We start from the raw sequence: 14,927 nt of genomic DNA on the forward strand, positions 1-14,927 counted from the left end.
AACGAATATTACCGTTTTCGTACATTTGGAGCGATCCGAATGCACGAAAACATACCTTGAGCATCTCCGAAAAGCCCCGAAAATACGAACAGGCAAACAACGAATGCGTTCGGTGAACAATGAATGCATGCGGTGAATAACGAATGCATTCGTTAAATAACGAATCATGCGGTGAATAACGAATGCATTCGTTAAATAACGAATCATTCGGGGAATAACGAATGCATTCGTTGTCTGTAAACGAAAGTAAAGAAATAATTCTACATTCTTTTAATTGGTCCTTGGGAGGTCACATGATCGGAGTTCATTGTCACATGGTACCATATGGTAACTTTTAGCCAATTAGCTTATTCCATTCGATCCCTACTGTATTGCAGACAGTAAGGCTGTTTTATTCAGTTGTGAGGTAGTCCTGTGAGACTTTGGCTGGTGGTGTTACAGTTGCAGTGTGTGGAGTGAGTCACTGGATTTGCAGAAATGGACGGTTTACCTGATGATAACTTGGCTTCTGGCACAGAGACAACAGGCAAACAAGCTAAGGTAACACCTGCACTTTTTTACAAAAGAGGATCAGCAGCAAGGCCTGCAGCAAAGTCCCATGCTTCATCAAGTGGCCATACTCATCATCATATCCAAGGAAAAAATAAGACAGCCACCACTAGTGCTGCTACTGTGGCCCTTAATGTCTCGCAATCTGTTAGACACCAAGAAGGAGAGGGAAACAAGAAGCAGGGTTCACAATCAGACATGGACATAATGCAGTTAAGTACGCCTCTTCAAGGTGTAGACATTGGAAGCATAGAAGAGGAGGTACCCCTTGATTTCATTCATGATGTGTCCAGTCCTGAACAATATCAAAGTCCTGTATCGCAACTCCTATTTACAACTGACCTTCCAGAATCATCATCACCCCCATCATCCTCTGGCTCTTTAGTTGTAATGGATACACCACCCTCCCATTCAAGTAGTGCCACCGTCGCCAGTACAAGGCCTCCATCTTCCAAAAGCTATTGCCTCCCGCAAAATGCCCCATCTGCACAACCCGGTTCCAGTTCCAGCCGGAAATCTAAAGTTTGGGAGCATTTTTCTATAGTTGTGATGGTAGATCAGCTAAATGTAAGCTATGTGGCAGGGAAGTCAGTCGTGGTAGAGTTATAGGGCATCTGACTAATTCTGGCATGAATCACCATTTGCGCACACACCACAAGCCAGTCCTGTTAAGAGAAGACAGTGGGTTGTTGTCACCTCCACCCAGTAAAAAAAAGGGCAAGTAGTGCTAGTTCCAGTGCTACCATCAGCCCAGATAACCTGGACAAGGGGCACAGAGGGGAAGCTGTTGACTCCAGTCAAGCAAAACAGCCCACCTTGGATCAATTTAGTGGATTTCATTCCAGGGGGATTTCAAGACAGCAGTCCCGTAAAATTACCCGCCTCATTGGCGAGCTCATAGCCGTCGGGGGAGCTCCCTTTAACATGGTGGAGGGGGAACCGTTTAAACGTCTAATGCAGGCAGTTGCACCCCAGTATGTAATTCCATCCCGTACCACATTTAGTCGCAGTATAGTACCCTCCTTACATTAATCTTGTGTGGAGTTAATAAAACAGGAGCTAGGCAGAGCCACAGGACAGTGTTTACATTTCACCACAGACTTGTGGAGTGCTCCCAGTGGGCAGCATGCCTTCTTATCACTAACAGCACACTGGTGGCAGCCCATTGTAATGGAACCAGCCCAAATTACATCAGGGCCAAGAAACACAGGAGCTGGTGTTGTAGAAAAACCAAAATCAGGGGCACTGCTCATTCCTACTGCATGCAGAGGTTTTAGATGAGCAGCACAGCCCGCATAACATAAACCGTGCATTACAGAAAATGGTGGCAGAGTGGCTTGGGGAGCAGGCAAATACACAGGTAAAGATGGGGTTTGTGGTCACTGATGGGGCAGCCAATATGTTAAAAGCACTGCGGGATGGCAAATTTGTTGGTGTCCGATGCTCCGCCCATGTCCTCCATCTTGTAGTAAAGGCTGGTATAGATGACACCACTGAGAGCAATACAAAGCTCTCTGAAGTGTTAGACTCCTGTAGGAAAATTGCAGGCCATTTTCATAGAAGTGTGAAGGACAGTCACATTTTCAGGCAGGAGCAGATTAAGGCAGGTCTTCCTCAACACCGCCTGAAGCAGGATGTAAGCACCAGGTGGAATTCTACATTGGACATGCTTGAAAGAATTCTGGAGCAACAAAAAGCAATACATGCAATGTCACATGAGCAGGTCATCGGTGTGACCAGACCACTTAGCAGGGAGGAGTGGAAAATAATAGCTCAGGTGGTGACTGTACTAAGCCCCTTTCGTGCAGCCACAGAAAACCTAAATCAAGAAAATGCAAGCTTGGCTCAAGTCATCCCCCTCTTTACCCATCTTGTTAACAAAATGGATGCCATCCTCAACCATAGAGAAAACTTGCCTGGAGGATACATAGTACCTGATGTTGCCACACTTGTCAGAAGACTGCATGGACAATTAAACCGGAGGATCCCAGAGCTCACTGATGCTTGCCCTGAATTGATGCTTGCCACCATGTGTGACCCCCGAATTAAGGGCAAAATGGCACTCCAAGCCAATTCCCTAACAAGCTGGAGAGAGAAATTAATCAACAGGGTGTGTGACAGGCAAAGACACTTGGTTGTGCCGTCAGAGAGGGACGATGAGGATGATGATGATGATGAAGAAGAGGAGGATGAGCCTGCTATGTCATCATCATCACCCATCACAAACACTGCTGGACACTCATCAAGAGCTGCTGACTTTTGGGCAGAAACTTTGCAAACCTTGGTCGGACACAACAGACAACCCTCAAGGATACGCAGAGATAAGGTTGCAGAGACTGTAAAAAGTTATTTGTCTGAACCCCATCTGGCACCTACAGCGGATAGTCTCAAGTACTGGGATGAAAGGAGGGCAATTTGGCCTGCTCTCTCCATGGTGGCCCAGGAGCTCCTATCCTGCCCCCCAACCTCTGTGCAAAGTGAACGGGTATTTTCAGTCACTGGCAATATTCTCTGCCCACAGCGTTCACAGCTGGCCCCTCAGCTCATGGAGCAGATGACTTTTCTTAAAGTAAACATGCCCAAGCTGGGATACCCTGCCCTAAGCTTTGACACCAATTAGTTATGAGTTCTACAGTTCAAGTTAAAAGTTGAAGTTCTTGGTTACAAATTGGAATGTTGGATCCCGTTGTGTTATCAGTTGTTTGAAAAAGTTAAGAAAGTGAACAGCACCATCAAACAGGTTAGTGGTCTGTCAATTTTCTTCTTAGCCTCCTAACATTACATTTAGAATGCTAATAATTTCTATTTAATTTATATCTTTCCCTCCTTCTTTTAGGATTTAGTGGACATTTAGTGGACATTTTTGTGGATACAACAAGGACGTCCATTTATGTGGTAAAGGAGATCAGCAAATCAGTGGTAAGTAAATGACAATTTTTTTTTCTTAAAGGGGTACTCCGGCACTTAGACATCTTATCCCCTATCCAAAGGATAGGGGATAAGATGCCTGATCGCGGGGGTCCCGCCGCTGGGGACCCCCCTCATCTTGCATGCGGCACCCCAGTTAAAATCAGTCTCCGGGGACTGATTTTAACTGGGGTGCAGCGTGCAAGATCACAGGGGTCCCCAGCGGCGGGACCCCCGCTATCAGGCATCTTATCCCCTATCCTTTGGATAGGGAATAAGATGTCTAGGCGCCGGAGTACCCCTTAAATGACAGTAGTGCTTTACAATGCATCTGACACTTAAGTGACCTCTATTAAATGGAGCACAGATCCCAGCAGCATATTAAAAGTCACAGTGTAATAAAAGTATAGCTTTAGTACCTTAAAGGGGTATTCCGGGCAAAAACATTTGATCCCCTATCCAAAGGATAGGGAATAAGATGTCTGATCGTGGGGGCCCACTGCTGGGACCCCCAGCGATCAGACATCTTATCCCCTATCCTCGCCTAACACACTCGCCTAACACATGTGTGAAAGGCTTAACTCTTCCACACCTGGAAGAAAAGCACAGAAAACATATAATGCATGAAAAACAATGTCTGAACAGGGCCTGAAACGGGAAAATGCAAAAATAAATAAATGGACATTACACCCAGGTTCACAATGCCTCAGGACCCCACCTCTCCAACTGTTGAGGTAAATAATAATAATAAATTAGAGGTACTATTGCAATACACATTTCATGCACTGGTGGAATCTGTGTTCTGCTATCAAAGTTATCATCAATCATGTAGACACCACAACAGGAGATGAATTTTTTCTTACCTACAATTTTTTTAATATTTTGATGGCAAAGGCCTTGAATGCAAATGTAGCAATAAATAACAACTGTAATCATCATTTTTTGCCTTGTATGCCTGCTGTCTACAATCAGCCAGCATAATCATACCAATTGCATGTTTATATTGTAGGAAGGATTTGGCACCATTTTGTATGAGGTTACAATATACAAGTCAACATGAAACTTTGGTAATAGAATACAGAGGTAATACAATAAACCTGAACATTGCCAACATTTCTAACATAACAAAACTGTCAACCAGCCTAAAAATAATGATTCTTTAATCTTTTAGGTTTGTGAAGGTGCCCTGTTGTTGCTGCTGCTGGTGTCAGCCAATGGAGGTGATTGGCTGATTCCTGATATTGCCATCAGGAGGTCCACCCTTAGCTGTGCTGTGGCCTGAAGGTGCTGCTGGCTGACCCGGGCCAACATCACTTGGAAGTCGTCAGCCTGCCGACGGTGAAGTCGGTGCATGGCCCTATTCAAGCGTTGCATCTCCCGTGCAAGGTGCCTCGTCTCCCTGGACAACCTGTCCCTTTCTTGGAGTACCCTAAGGTAGGTGTCCATTGGGACAGATGCGGGTGCTGGGGTTGGAGATAGTGGACTGGGGATAGCTGGTGAACAGGCAGCTGAGCTCAGGGGTTGGCCCATGTCCTCCTCAGGTACTGGCACATTATCATCTGCCTCAACGGCCCTCCGGCTCTCCAATTGTGACAGGACAGGTGATGGTGGGGAACTGTCATGGTGACTCCTTAATGAAGCCTGGCCTTGTTGATCTAAAAAAAAATAATAATAATAAAAATAAAAAAAAGGTATTTTAAAATAAAAATCAAGTGACTGAAAGCAGTTGTGTTGTTGATCATTACATGATACACAAAATACTCTCCCTAAGGCTTAACAATATAATAATTAAGTTATTGTACTGGTGTATATTTGTCATCTAACCCTATAAATGTTATACACCATTATACACCACAAATATACACCATTGCAAATAGCTAAATTGCCTATTGTGATAAAAAGCATGGTTAGCTGAGTAATTTACATAATATCCACATTGCTATCAATATAGAATTAGAAAGTACAAATTTACGAGTTGTGTGGACATGTCAAAAGATGACATTACAGTGTGTCTCATTCCTTTGACTCGCTGCCATCTTATTCTTAAGGAAAGGGGTGGCCGTAGATCACTCTACTTCCGGGCTTTCAATCATGTGACCATTTCTCAACATAGCTTACCTGTCCTCGGGGCTCCGGCGCGTCCTCTTCAGGATCCCCTGCATCGTCAGCGCTCTCCATCGTTGTCATCACGTCGCTGTGCACGCCATCCTGTCATCCAATAGGAGCGGCTTGCATAGCGGCGTAATGGCGGCGAGCGAGGATGCCGAGGAAGCAGAGGCCTTGCCGGAGCGTCGGGGACACAGCGACAGCGATGGCAGGTGACATCCAGGGCAGCGGTAAAAAGCGGTGACGGTACGTAGTGGCGGGTAAAGGAGAGTATAACCTCCAATACCAGTGGTCTTCAACCTGCGGATCTCCAGATGTTGCAAGACTACAACTCCCTGCAGTGCCCGGACAACAATTGGCTGTCAGGGCATGCTGGGTGTTGTAGTTTTGCAACATCTGGAGGTCCGCAGGTTGTAGACCACTGTCCTATACGTTACATTGCACGGATCCCTCAACATACGATGGTTTCAACAAACAATGGTTCATTTGGAACGGATTACCATCGTATGTTGAGGGACCACTGTATATGCTGTTCAGTTCAGCCATTTTGTCTGATATGCTCTATGTTAATTATTTAATTAATCTCTATGGGGGCCTGCTCTACTTCATTATTTGGTCTGATAGTACAGTGGTCCCTCAACATACGATGGTAATTCTTTCCAAACGACCCATCGTTTGTCGAATCCATCGTATGTTGAGGGATCCGTGCAATGTAAAGTATAGGAAGCTGTACCTTCCCCGCCACTCCGGACCGCATCCTCTGTCCCGCTGCTCCGGGTCCACTTCACGATCCTCCGGCTTCTTCTGCATCTTCTGCAGGGTCCGGGCCTCGCTTTCTGGTGACGTTATTACGTTGTTGAGCCGGGACGGCGTGCGTAACGACGTAATAGCGACACCGGAAAGCGAGGCCCGGACCCTGGAGAAGATACAGAAGACGCCGGAGGATCGTGAAGTGGACCCGGAGCAGCGGGGATAGGCAAGTGATCCTGTCCGGGATGCTTAAACTGCTATCCGACAGCAGCTTAAGCATTTTGCACTGTCGGATAGCAGTTAATGCGATGGCCCCGACATATAAAAGCATCGTATGTCGATGCTGACATCGACATGCGATGGCCTCTAAGAGGCCATCATATGTCGATTTGATCATATGTCGGGGCCATCGCATGTCGGGGGGTTACTGTATAGGACAACAAAAGGGTAGACTAGATTCCCTGACATCTGCATGTCCCAACATTACAAATAGCATAAATGCTTTAAAGGGGTACTCCGGTGAAAACCTTTTTTCTTTTAAATCAACTGGTGGCAGAAAGTTAAACATATTTATAAATTACTTCTATTAAAAAATCTTAATCCTTCCTGTACTTAGCTGCTAAATACTACAGAGGAAATTCTTTTCTTTTTGGAATGCTCTCTGATGACATCACGACCACAGTTCTCTCTGCTGACGTTATTATAACACTTATCACTTATAACACTTTATTTATTTTTGTCCTTAGTGGGATTTGAACCCAAGGCCCCAGCACTGCAAAGAAGTGCTAACCACTGAGCCACCATGCTGCCCTTAGCATACATCTGCTATGCATGGTTGCTAAAATGGACAGAGATGTCTGCAGAGAGCACTGTGTTCGTGATGTCATCAGTGTTCCAAAAAGAAAGGAATTTCCTCTGTAGCATTCAGCAGCTAATAAGTACTGGAAGGATTAAGATTTTTTTAATAGAAGTAATTTACAAATATGTTTAACTTTCTGCCTCCAGTTGATTTAAAAGAAAAAAAAGGTTTTCACTGGAGTACCCCTTTAAGAATCAGTATTGAGCTAGGGGGGGGGGGGATACAAATATATAGTAATACAGTTATTGTATAAGTTCAAATAGTTATTTTTTATTTTTATTTTCTTGTTGTTTTATCAATTAATATTATTGTAATACATAATTAATCATATATGTGTATATATATATATATATATATATATATATATATATATCATTTTACTCACCAGATCTCTCTGCCTCGGATGTCTGAGCCTCTGGCAGGAGGTGCTTCTTCAACTCCAGCTCCCAGTTCTTGAAGTTGATGTTCCTCCTCTGCTGCTGCTTTTTTATTTTTTTGACTACTGATGCCCTGCAGTCATAGTACCTGTTTGTGTTTTACATAAAATAGTTTATTCAAGTTTATCATACCATTTCCGTTTTATGACAATAAACAGTTTTGTTGAGAAAGAATTTTGTTCTTTTGCTTGAATGCTCATATTTCTGCATTTATACCACACTACACAGATATAGTCAGACTTATCCTCTTTATCTTTACTAGTTTATCAAACCAATCCTTCAAGTCCCGGAAAATGGCAAAATATACTATAGCAGTGTTTACCAACCAGGGGTGCCTCCAGCTGTTTTAAAACTACAAATCTGAGCATGTTGGACTATACTAGTATATAGTCCATAGGTCAGTGTTTCCCAACCAGGGGTGCCTCCAGCTGTTGCAAAACTACAACTCCCAACATGCTGGGAGTTGTAGTTTTGCAACAGCTGGAGGCACCCCTGGTTGGGAAACACTGACCTATGGACTATATACTAGTATAGTCCAACATGCTGGGAGTTGGAATTTCATTTGGAGCAGCTGATGAGCCACATGTATGAGGGCATGATGGTAGTTGTAGTAACTAACTGCAACTCCTGACTTGAAAAAAAAATAAAAAATACATAAAAAATGTCACATTAAAAGGGTGCTTTTTTTTAAATCAACTGGTGCCAGAAAATTAGGCAGATGTGTACATTTTAATAAAAAACAAAATATTATTCCTTCCAGTACTTATTAGCTGCTAAAGAGGAAATTATTTTCTTTTTCAAACACAGAGCTCTCTGCTAACATCACAAGCACAGTGCTCTCTGCTGACATCTCTGTCCATTTTAGGAACTGTCCAGAACAGCATATGTTTGCTATTAAGATTTTCTCCTACTCTGGACAGTTCTTAAAATGGAAAGAGATGTCAGCAGAGAGCACTGTGCTCGTGATATCAGCAGAGAGCTCTGGGTTACAAATATTAATGAATTTCCTATGTAGAAACTTAATACGTACTGTAAGGTTTATGTAATCTGATCAACTTTCTGGCACCAGTTGATTTAAGAAAAAAAAAAAAAAAGTTTTCAACCAGAGTACCCCTTTTAAAACAAAAATGGTACTGTCAAAAACTACAGACCGGGGTGCATCATACAGGACCGTATAAGGAGAACTAAGAAAGTTATAGGGGTCAGAATACAAAAAAATTGCCCCCTCATATGTGTATCCTCATGTCACGCATACATAATTACCGGTAGTTATGCAGATGAGCAAGTCCACTATTTTTTTGCAAGAAAGGTGGTTCCCCACTTATGGAGCATTTGCTTTAGGGGCGAAACCACGGATACATCGGTAAACACTAGATGTAATTACAAATCTAAGATGTAAAGGACATATGTGTAACAAACAATAAAGGTTATAGAATGGTATTGTCATAGACCAAGACAAGCATAGTTTATGCTTTGCAATATGTCTTTGCCAACACATTGATGATGATATCATAATGAAATATTTACTCACCGATGCCTGATGCTGAGAACTGTCCTGTCCGCTGTGCCACTTCCAACTTGGGACACTTTCTCCCTCACCCGGCTCCAGGCGGCCATCTTCTCCTGGGTGCCCACTGTCGTGTTGAATAACACAAATTTTTCTGTGCTAACAGCAGCCACCAGTGCTACGTTCTCAGCCTCCGTGAATTTCGGCCCTCTTTGTTTTTTGGCTAGTGGGACTCCCACTGAGTGCAGACTCTCAGACTCAGATGTGTGGCTGCCACTGCCAGAGTCCGATATTGTCCAACCACTTTGTCTTGCGATTGGACCTGCTCGGACTTTACTCATCCTCTTCTCTCCACGCCACGACTACACTCAGACACATCATCCACACGCTCACTCACACATGCTCTATCACTCACATCCACAACAGCACGCTCACCCTCCTCTCTCCCAGACACCACAGACACAATATCTCTCATTCCAGACATTGTTTTTTTCACACAATTTACACACAATACAATCAATTTCTCACTCTCAGTACACGCTGGCAAGATTTATCAATCTGTGTGAGAGAAAAAGGGGAGTGACCACAACAGCCAATCACATGTCAGATAATGAACTCTGGTAAAGTGAAAGCTGAACTGTGATTGGTTGCTATGGGAGACCAGACCACTCCACTCTTTCTCTCACACAGTTTGATAAATCTGGGCCACTGGGTGAAAACTCTGAGCCCCTGACTGACCGGGCCTAACTTTACTTCGGCTGTTTTGTTAATCGTTAGGAATACAGAAACATAAAAGGAATAATGTAATCTGCCGAATTTGAAAGTAAAACGAATGCGGCCGAAATAACGAATACGTCCGAAGTAACGAAAGCGCCAAATGTAACAAATGTGTACGAAATAATTGACGTGTGTGATATAACGAATGCATCCGAATGATATTTCGGATGGATCCGAAAATGTACGGATGCATCCGAAAAACAGAATGAAACGATTTACTCGATAACGAATGTGCAACAGAACCAAAATTTTTTTAATACGAAAATGTACGAAACGAAAAAAAAACGAATTTTTGGGTCGTGCACAAGTCTATTACATTATTTATCCCAGGGGCCCCATGGGTTGTCAGTCCACACCTGGTGCAAGCTTTAGGCTCTATAACAACAGCGCTGCAGATGGTTTTAGGCTAGTTGCCTGTTGGGTAAAATTTTTAAATGCCATTCTCTACTGCTACCCTTCTATGCACCCCCCCCCCCATGTGCACAGAGACATCACAGTACTAGTACACAATGTACTGTGACATCACTGTACATTTTAACAGTGTGGAAGTTGGGGCAGCATGAGTAGACCATATAGTGGCTGAATGGCACAGCCCAGAGTTGGCTGAAGCATGAGGAGACCATATGGTGGCTGAATGGCACAGCCTGGAGTTGGCTGAAGCATGAGGAGACCATATAGTGGCTGAATGGCACAGCCTGGAGTTGGCTGAAGGATGATGAGACCATATAGTGGCTGAATGGCACAGCCTGGAGGTGGCTGAAGCATGATTATTATTATTTTATTGGCACCATTTTGGAATAATGTAGACCAGTATGGTGAATCTAGGGGCCTGCAGTACCTATAAGAATATATATCCATAACAAAGAAATTTTTGGTCACATTATGGCTGTATATGTTGTGGATTTCCTGCTGAAGATTATTTCATGCGCATTTAATATAAGAAATAGCTAAACACAGCATCACATCTTCAGCATATACCGTATCTGTAAGAATACCCTTATTATTAAAGTAACAATTTAACAATTTCATCATAACTCCCAAAAACAGGGTGAAATTAATTTCCCATTGACTGGCCATGATTGTTCTAGCATGAACTACCTTAAAATAAACCTTTCAATTAAATTTTTTAGATGTGTCAAAAGTTTTCATTGATGGAGGTCTGAGTGTTCAGACCCCCACCAGTCATAAGAATAATCCAGGAGAAGTCCGCACAGTCACACGCCCCTCTCCCTGCTCAGTGTGACTTCATCAAGACATGGTCCGTATAATTATTTTGAGTGTGTGTCTCGATGACAGAGCTGGTAGAGAACGTGCTGAGTGTGGATATTTCCTGGTTCACTCTCCTGATTGGCAGGGGTCTGAACAAACAGACCCCACTGATCAAAACTATTGACATGTGACTAGGACATGTCAAAGGTTTTTCCAAGTGACAGTGCCCTGGAAAATAGGTTTGTGCAAGGTGAAGGAATACAGAGCAAAACTGATATGTTTCGCCACATTTATTTAACTGTCTGGTTCCCCATAACCACCATATCCGCGCTGAGATTTCATTCTGTATACTGCTCTTAAAAAATTGCTGTGATTGGTTCCTATAGGCAACACAGACAGATTTTGTCAGTTTTAATAAATCTGTCCCAGTGTGTTTGCCCTTCTGCATGACGTAGGGAATGTTGCAGGACAGATATTCTATCTTTGGTGTTCTTTGAATCCCTGTGCCATACCACTGTCCCTTTAGGGACTGCAAGAGGCATAACAAAGTTATATATTTTTTTTATAATTAAATAATTAATTATTCAAATGACCACATGTGCTTTACACCTATGAACTATAGCAACTTGCAACTAAAATAGCCCTTGCCTGTCAAGACATGAATTCCATAAGACCTCTGAAAGTGTTCTGTGGCATTCCCAGCAGATTCCTGTAAGTTGCAATGTGGAGCCTCCTGGAATTAGTCTGGTCTTTCCAGCACATCCCACAAACGACTGTTGGATGAGATCTAGGGAAATTGGAAGGTAAACCTCAAAACTATATTCTATGTCTTCAATATACTCCAAGACATTTTTTTAAAGTGTGGCAGTACACATTATCCTGTGGAAAATCTTTAGCAAAGTCCGATTTGCTGTGCTCGCAGAACTCTTCAAAAAGTTCAGTTTACAGAGAATATGTTCTATGCACACCTGCAATGCAATAACCCTCAAAACTTGTGGAAAACACTGCCTAAGGGTGCGTTCACACAGAGTAATTCAAGAGGAATTTACTCGAGTAATTCCTCTTGAATTCTCCGCTCCAAATTCATTCACATCTCCTCTGCCCATTGACTTTAATGTTTTTTCCGCTGTTCTGTTCACACTGCGGAAATTCTGCAAGTGGAATTCCGACGCTGAATTCCGTTCCGCTTGATGAATGAGCATGTTCATTCTTCAAGTGGAATCCGCTAGCAGAAATCAATGGTAAAAAAAAATGGAATTTGGGCGGAAATTCATATGGAATTTGCGCGGAAATGGCTGAAAAACCCTTCACTTCTTTCTCCCCCAAATCCGCAAAAATCCTGTGCGAATTGCGCGTAAAAAAATAAATTTTCACCTGTAAATTTTTCGGCGTGAATTACTCTTGATTTACTCCGTGTGAACGCACCCTAAGAGTTCTAAAGCCCTGTATAACACTGCTTGGTCACCTAGGAATATAGTCAAGTAGTTCTAAAGTTGTTTTAAGGCTAAGTTAATGTCAAACTTACAGCAACAAGCAGCAATCCATAGTAACTTATAAAAGTTGTAGGTAGGTGGACTAGTGATAGTTATAATAGACAGCAGGCAGTGGTGGACTGTGGTATTTGTTGTAGCCAGAAGACAGCAGGAAGTTATGGACTAAGGATGGTTCTAGCAAGCAGACAGTGATGGACTGGTTGGAGTTGTAGTGGTCAGTGGACTGCAAGCAGTGGTAGACTGATTGAAATTTTAGTAACCAGTGGGCAGAAGAGATCGTTGATGTGCTATCTATTGAGTAGCATCAGGCAAAGGCATTTTAAATTTCTCACTGATCCATGCTTGATTCATTTTAACAAACGTAAGTTTTTTCACTTCTTGTTCACTTTCGGGGGACACCACCGACTGCTGCGCTGAACTCTCTCTAATGCTACACTGTAGGGTAGACAAGACAGAATACTCAAACTCTGGCCAACGGTCAATTCTGGTTACGCAGAAGTCCATGGGGTCTGGGCCTCTTGTATCTGTTAAAGAAAGGGCACAGCTTGGGCACATCCCTTTTGGGATAATTCAGGTCAACTATGACTATGGACTTTTTGTCCGAAACATGTCAGTTTTCATCCCACAGACATAGGAATGAATGGGCGGCACTCACGTCTTGCAATGAACAGACACCGCTTTATTTTCTTAGGAGCAGCAGGATCAGACAGTTGCATAACAATGTAAGCGACAATTGTTTCATGCTACATGTGCTTCTTCATGGCTTACTTCTTTGGGTCCCCTTTTTGACCCTTTGGAACATACTTTGTTGTAAAAACCCTTATGGAACATAATGTGATTAGGAACCTCAATCTTCACATCAGGATTAAAGCCAAAAGGCAGCTTTTCCTCCATCTGGGGCAAGCATGTCAAACTCAAAGGCTAACATGGGCCAAAAAAAAAAGGTTAAAATTTATGTGGGCCACATAAAAAAAAATAAACATGCCCCCCTGCACAAGACCCCATGCCCCTCAGTCCCCCCCATTAGGTGTGCAGTACAGTTCCCCCACAGACATACAGCCTTCAGCCATATACAGTGTATGGCTGGAGGCTGTATGCCTGTTTACTGCCCCACTTCAGTATTTCAACCCCCACTCCTCCAGTCCGGGGTCATGATCTACTGCTATGGCCTATGGGCCATAGCAGTAGGTCCCGGGACCGGAGGAGCGGGGGTCGGAACACCGAAGATGAGGTGCTGGTGAGTGGTGACCATACCCACGTGTCCTCTACACTGTTCCACTTCGCTCTTCTCCTATGGGTGCACGCGTCATCAGTGACGTCCCTGCGTGCGCTACCTCCCTGCGGCCCCAGCGTTTTTAAAGTAAACACGGGGCTGCAAAGAGGTAACCGGGCATCCTTATGTCCTGAAAAGATTTTTCGGGACACAGGGATGTGACAGCGGGCCCCTGCGGGCATGGGGCCCGGAGCAGGTGCTCCAGGAGCGCCAATGATAATCCGGCCCTGACCAGAGCAATGAATATCTTTGCCAGGCCGCAAAGATATTAATTGTGGGCCACATGTTTGACACCCATGATCTGGGGGGCATCGGAACTTACTTAAAAAGGGGGTTTTCCAGTGGGAAACAAATCTTTCCGATCAACAGGTGGGAGAAAGTTAAAAGGTAATCTGTCACCAGCGTCACCTGGTAGATATATGAAAAAAGAAGCGTATGCAGATCCATGATAAGATATCAAAATTTTATTGACATAAATCCAAAATCCAATTACAGACATTTAAAACCAAGTAAAATATATATGACTATATAAAGCGCAGATACAACTGCAAGGCCTGCAGCCACAGAGGCACAGAACATATAGGGTGGTCCGGTGGGACTCAAGTGCTACCATAGACGTGACTCACAAAGTAAAAATAAGGAGAAACCTACTGAGTGCCCAAAAGGAATATAGCAATAATAATGTGAGGAGGGGAGCAAAAATAAACAAAGCCCCCTCAGAAGACCCAGTGGTCAATAAAGCAATAAAGTAGGTATAAGTAAAGCAAATTGCAGAGTTGCAGCAAAGAGTATCCATCAAAAATAAACAATAGGCAGGTATAGTTACCAAGAGCAGAGTAATAGACGTGCACCAGACCACCCTCACCCAACGTTTCACCAATGAGGCTTCTTCCGGGGTGTAGAAACAAAGCTTTTCGATCAACAGGTGTCAGAAAGTTAAAAGATAATCTGTCACCAGTGTCACCTGCACTAACCGGTCGGTACCGACACGTAGTGCAGGTGACACTGATGACAACGGCACTCATCTTGTTCCAGTCCGTGGCGGGGATCTCCAGTAATC

The 14,927-nt window shown here is 43.5% G+C and overlaps 1 protein-coding gene across 1 annotated transcript; it reads right to left on the bottom strand.

Moving 5' to 3' along the window:
* Window positions 1-4,623: 4,623 nt before the first annotated feature.
* LOC130323829 (uncharacterized) lies at window positions 4,624-9,795 on the bottom strand. Its single transcript, XM_056553190.1, has 3 exons — window positions 9,140-9,795; window positions 7,557-7,696; window positions 4,624-5,111 (listed from the first exon to the last, which is right to left on the bottom strand). Exons 1-3 carry the CDS (start codon window positions 9,454-9,456, stop codon window positions 4,624-4,626), a joined length of 945 nt encoding a protein of 314 aa, XP_056409165.1. The 5' UTR covers window positions 9,457-9,795.
* Between the last annotated feature and the right edge of the window lie 5,132 nt (window positions 9,796-14,927).

The sequence above is a fragment of the Hyla sarda genome, unplaced genomic scaffold (genome assembly GCF_029499605.1).
Source record: "Hyla sarda isolate aHylSar1 unplaced genomic scaffold, aHylSar1.hap1 scaffold_2551, whole genome shotgun sequence".
Lineage (NCBI taxonomy): Eukaryota > Metazoa > Chordata > Amphibia > Anura > Hylidae > Hyla > Hyla sarda.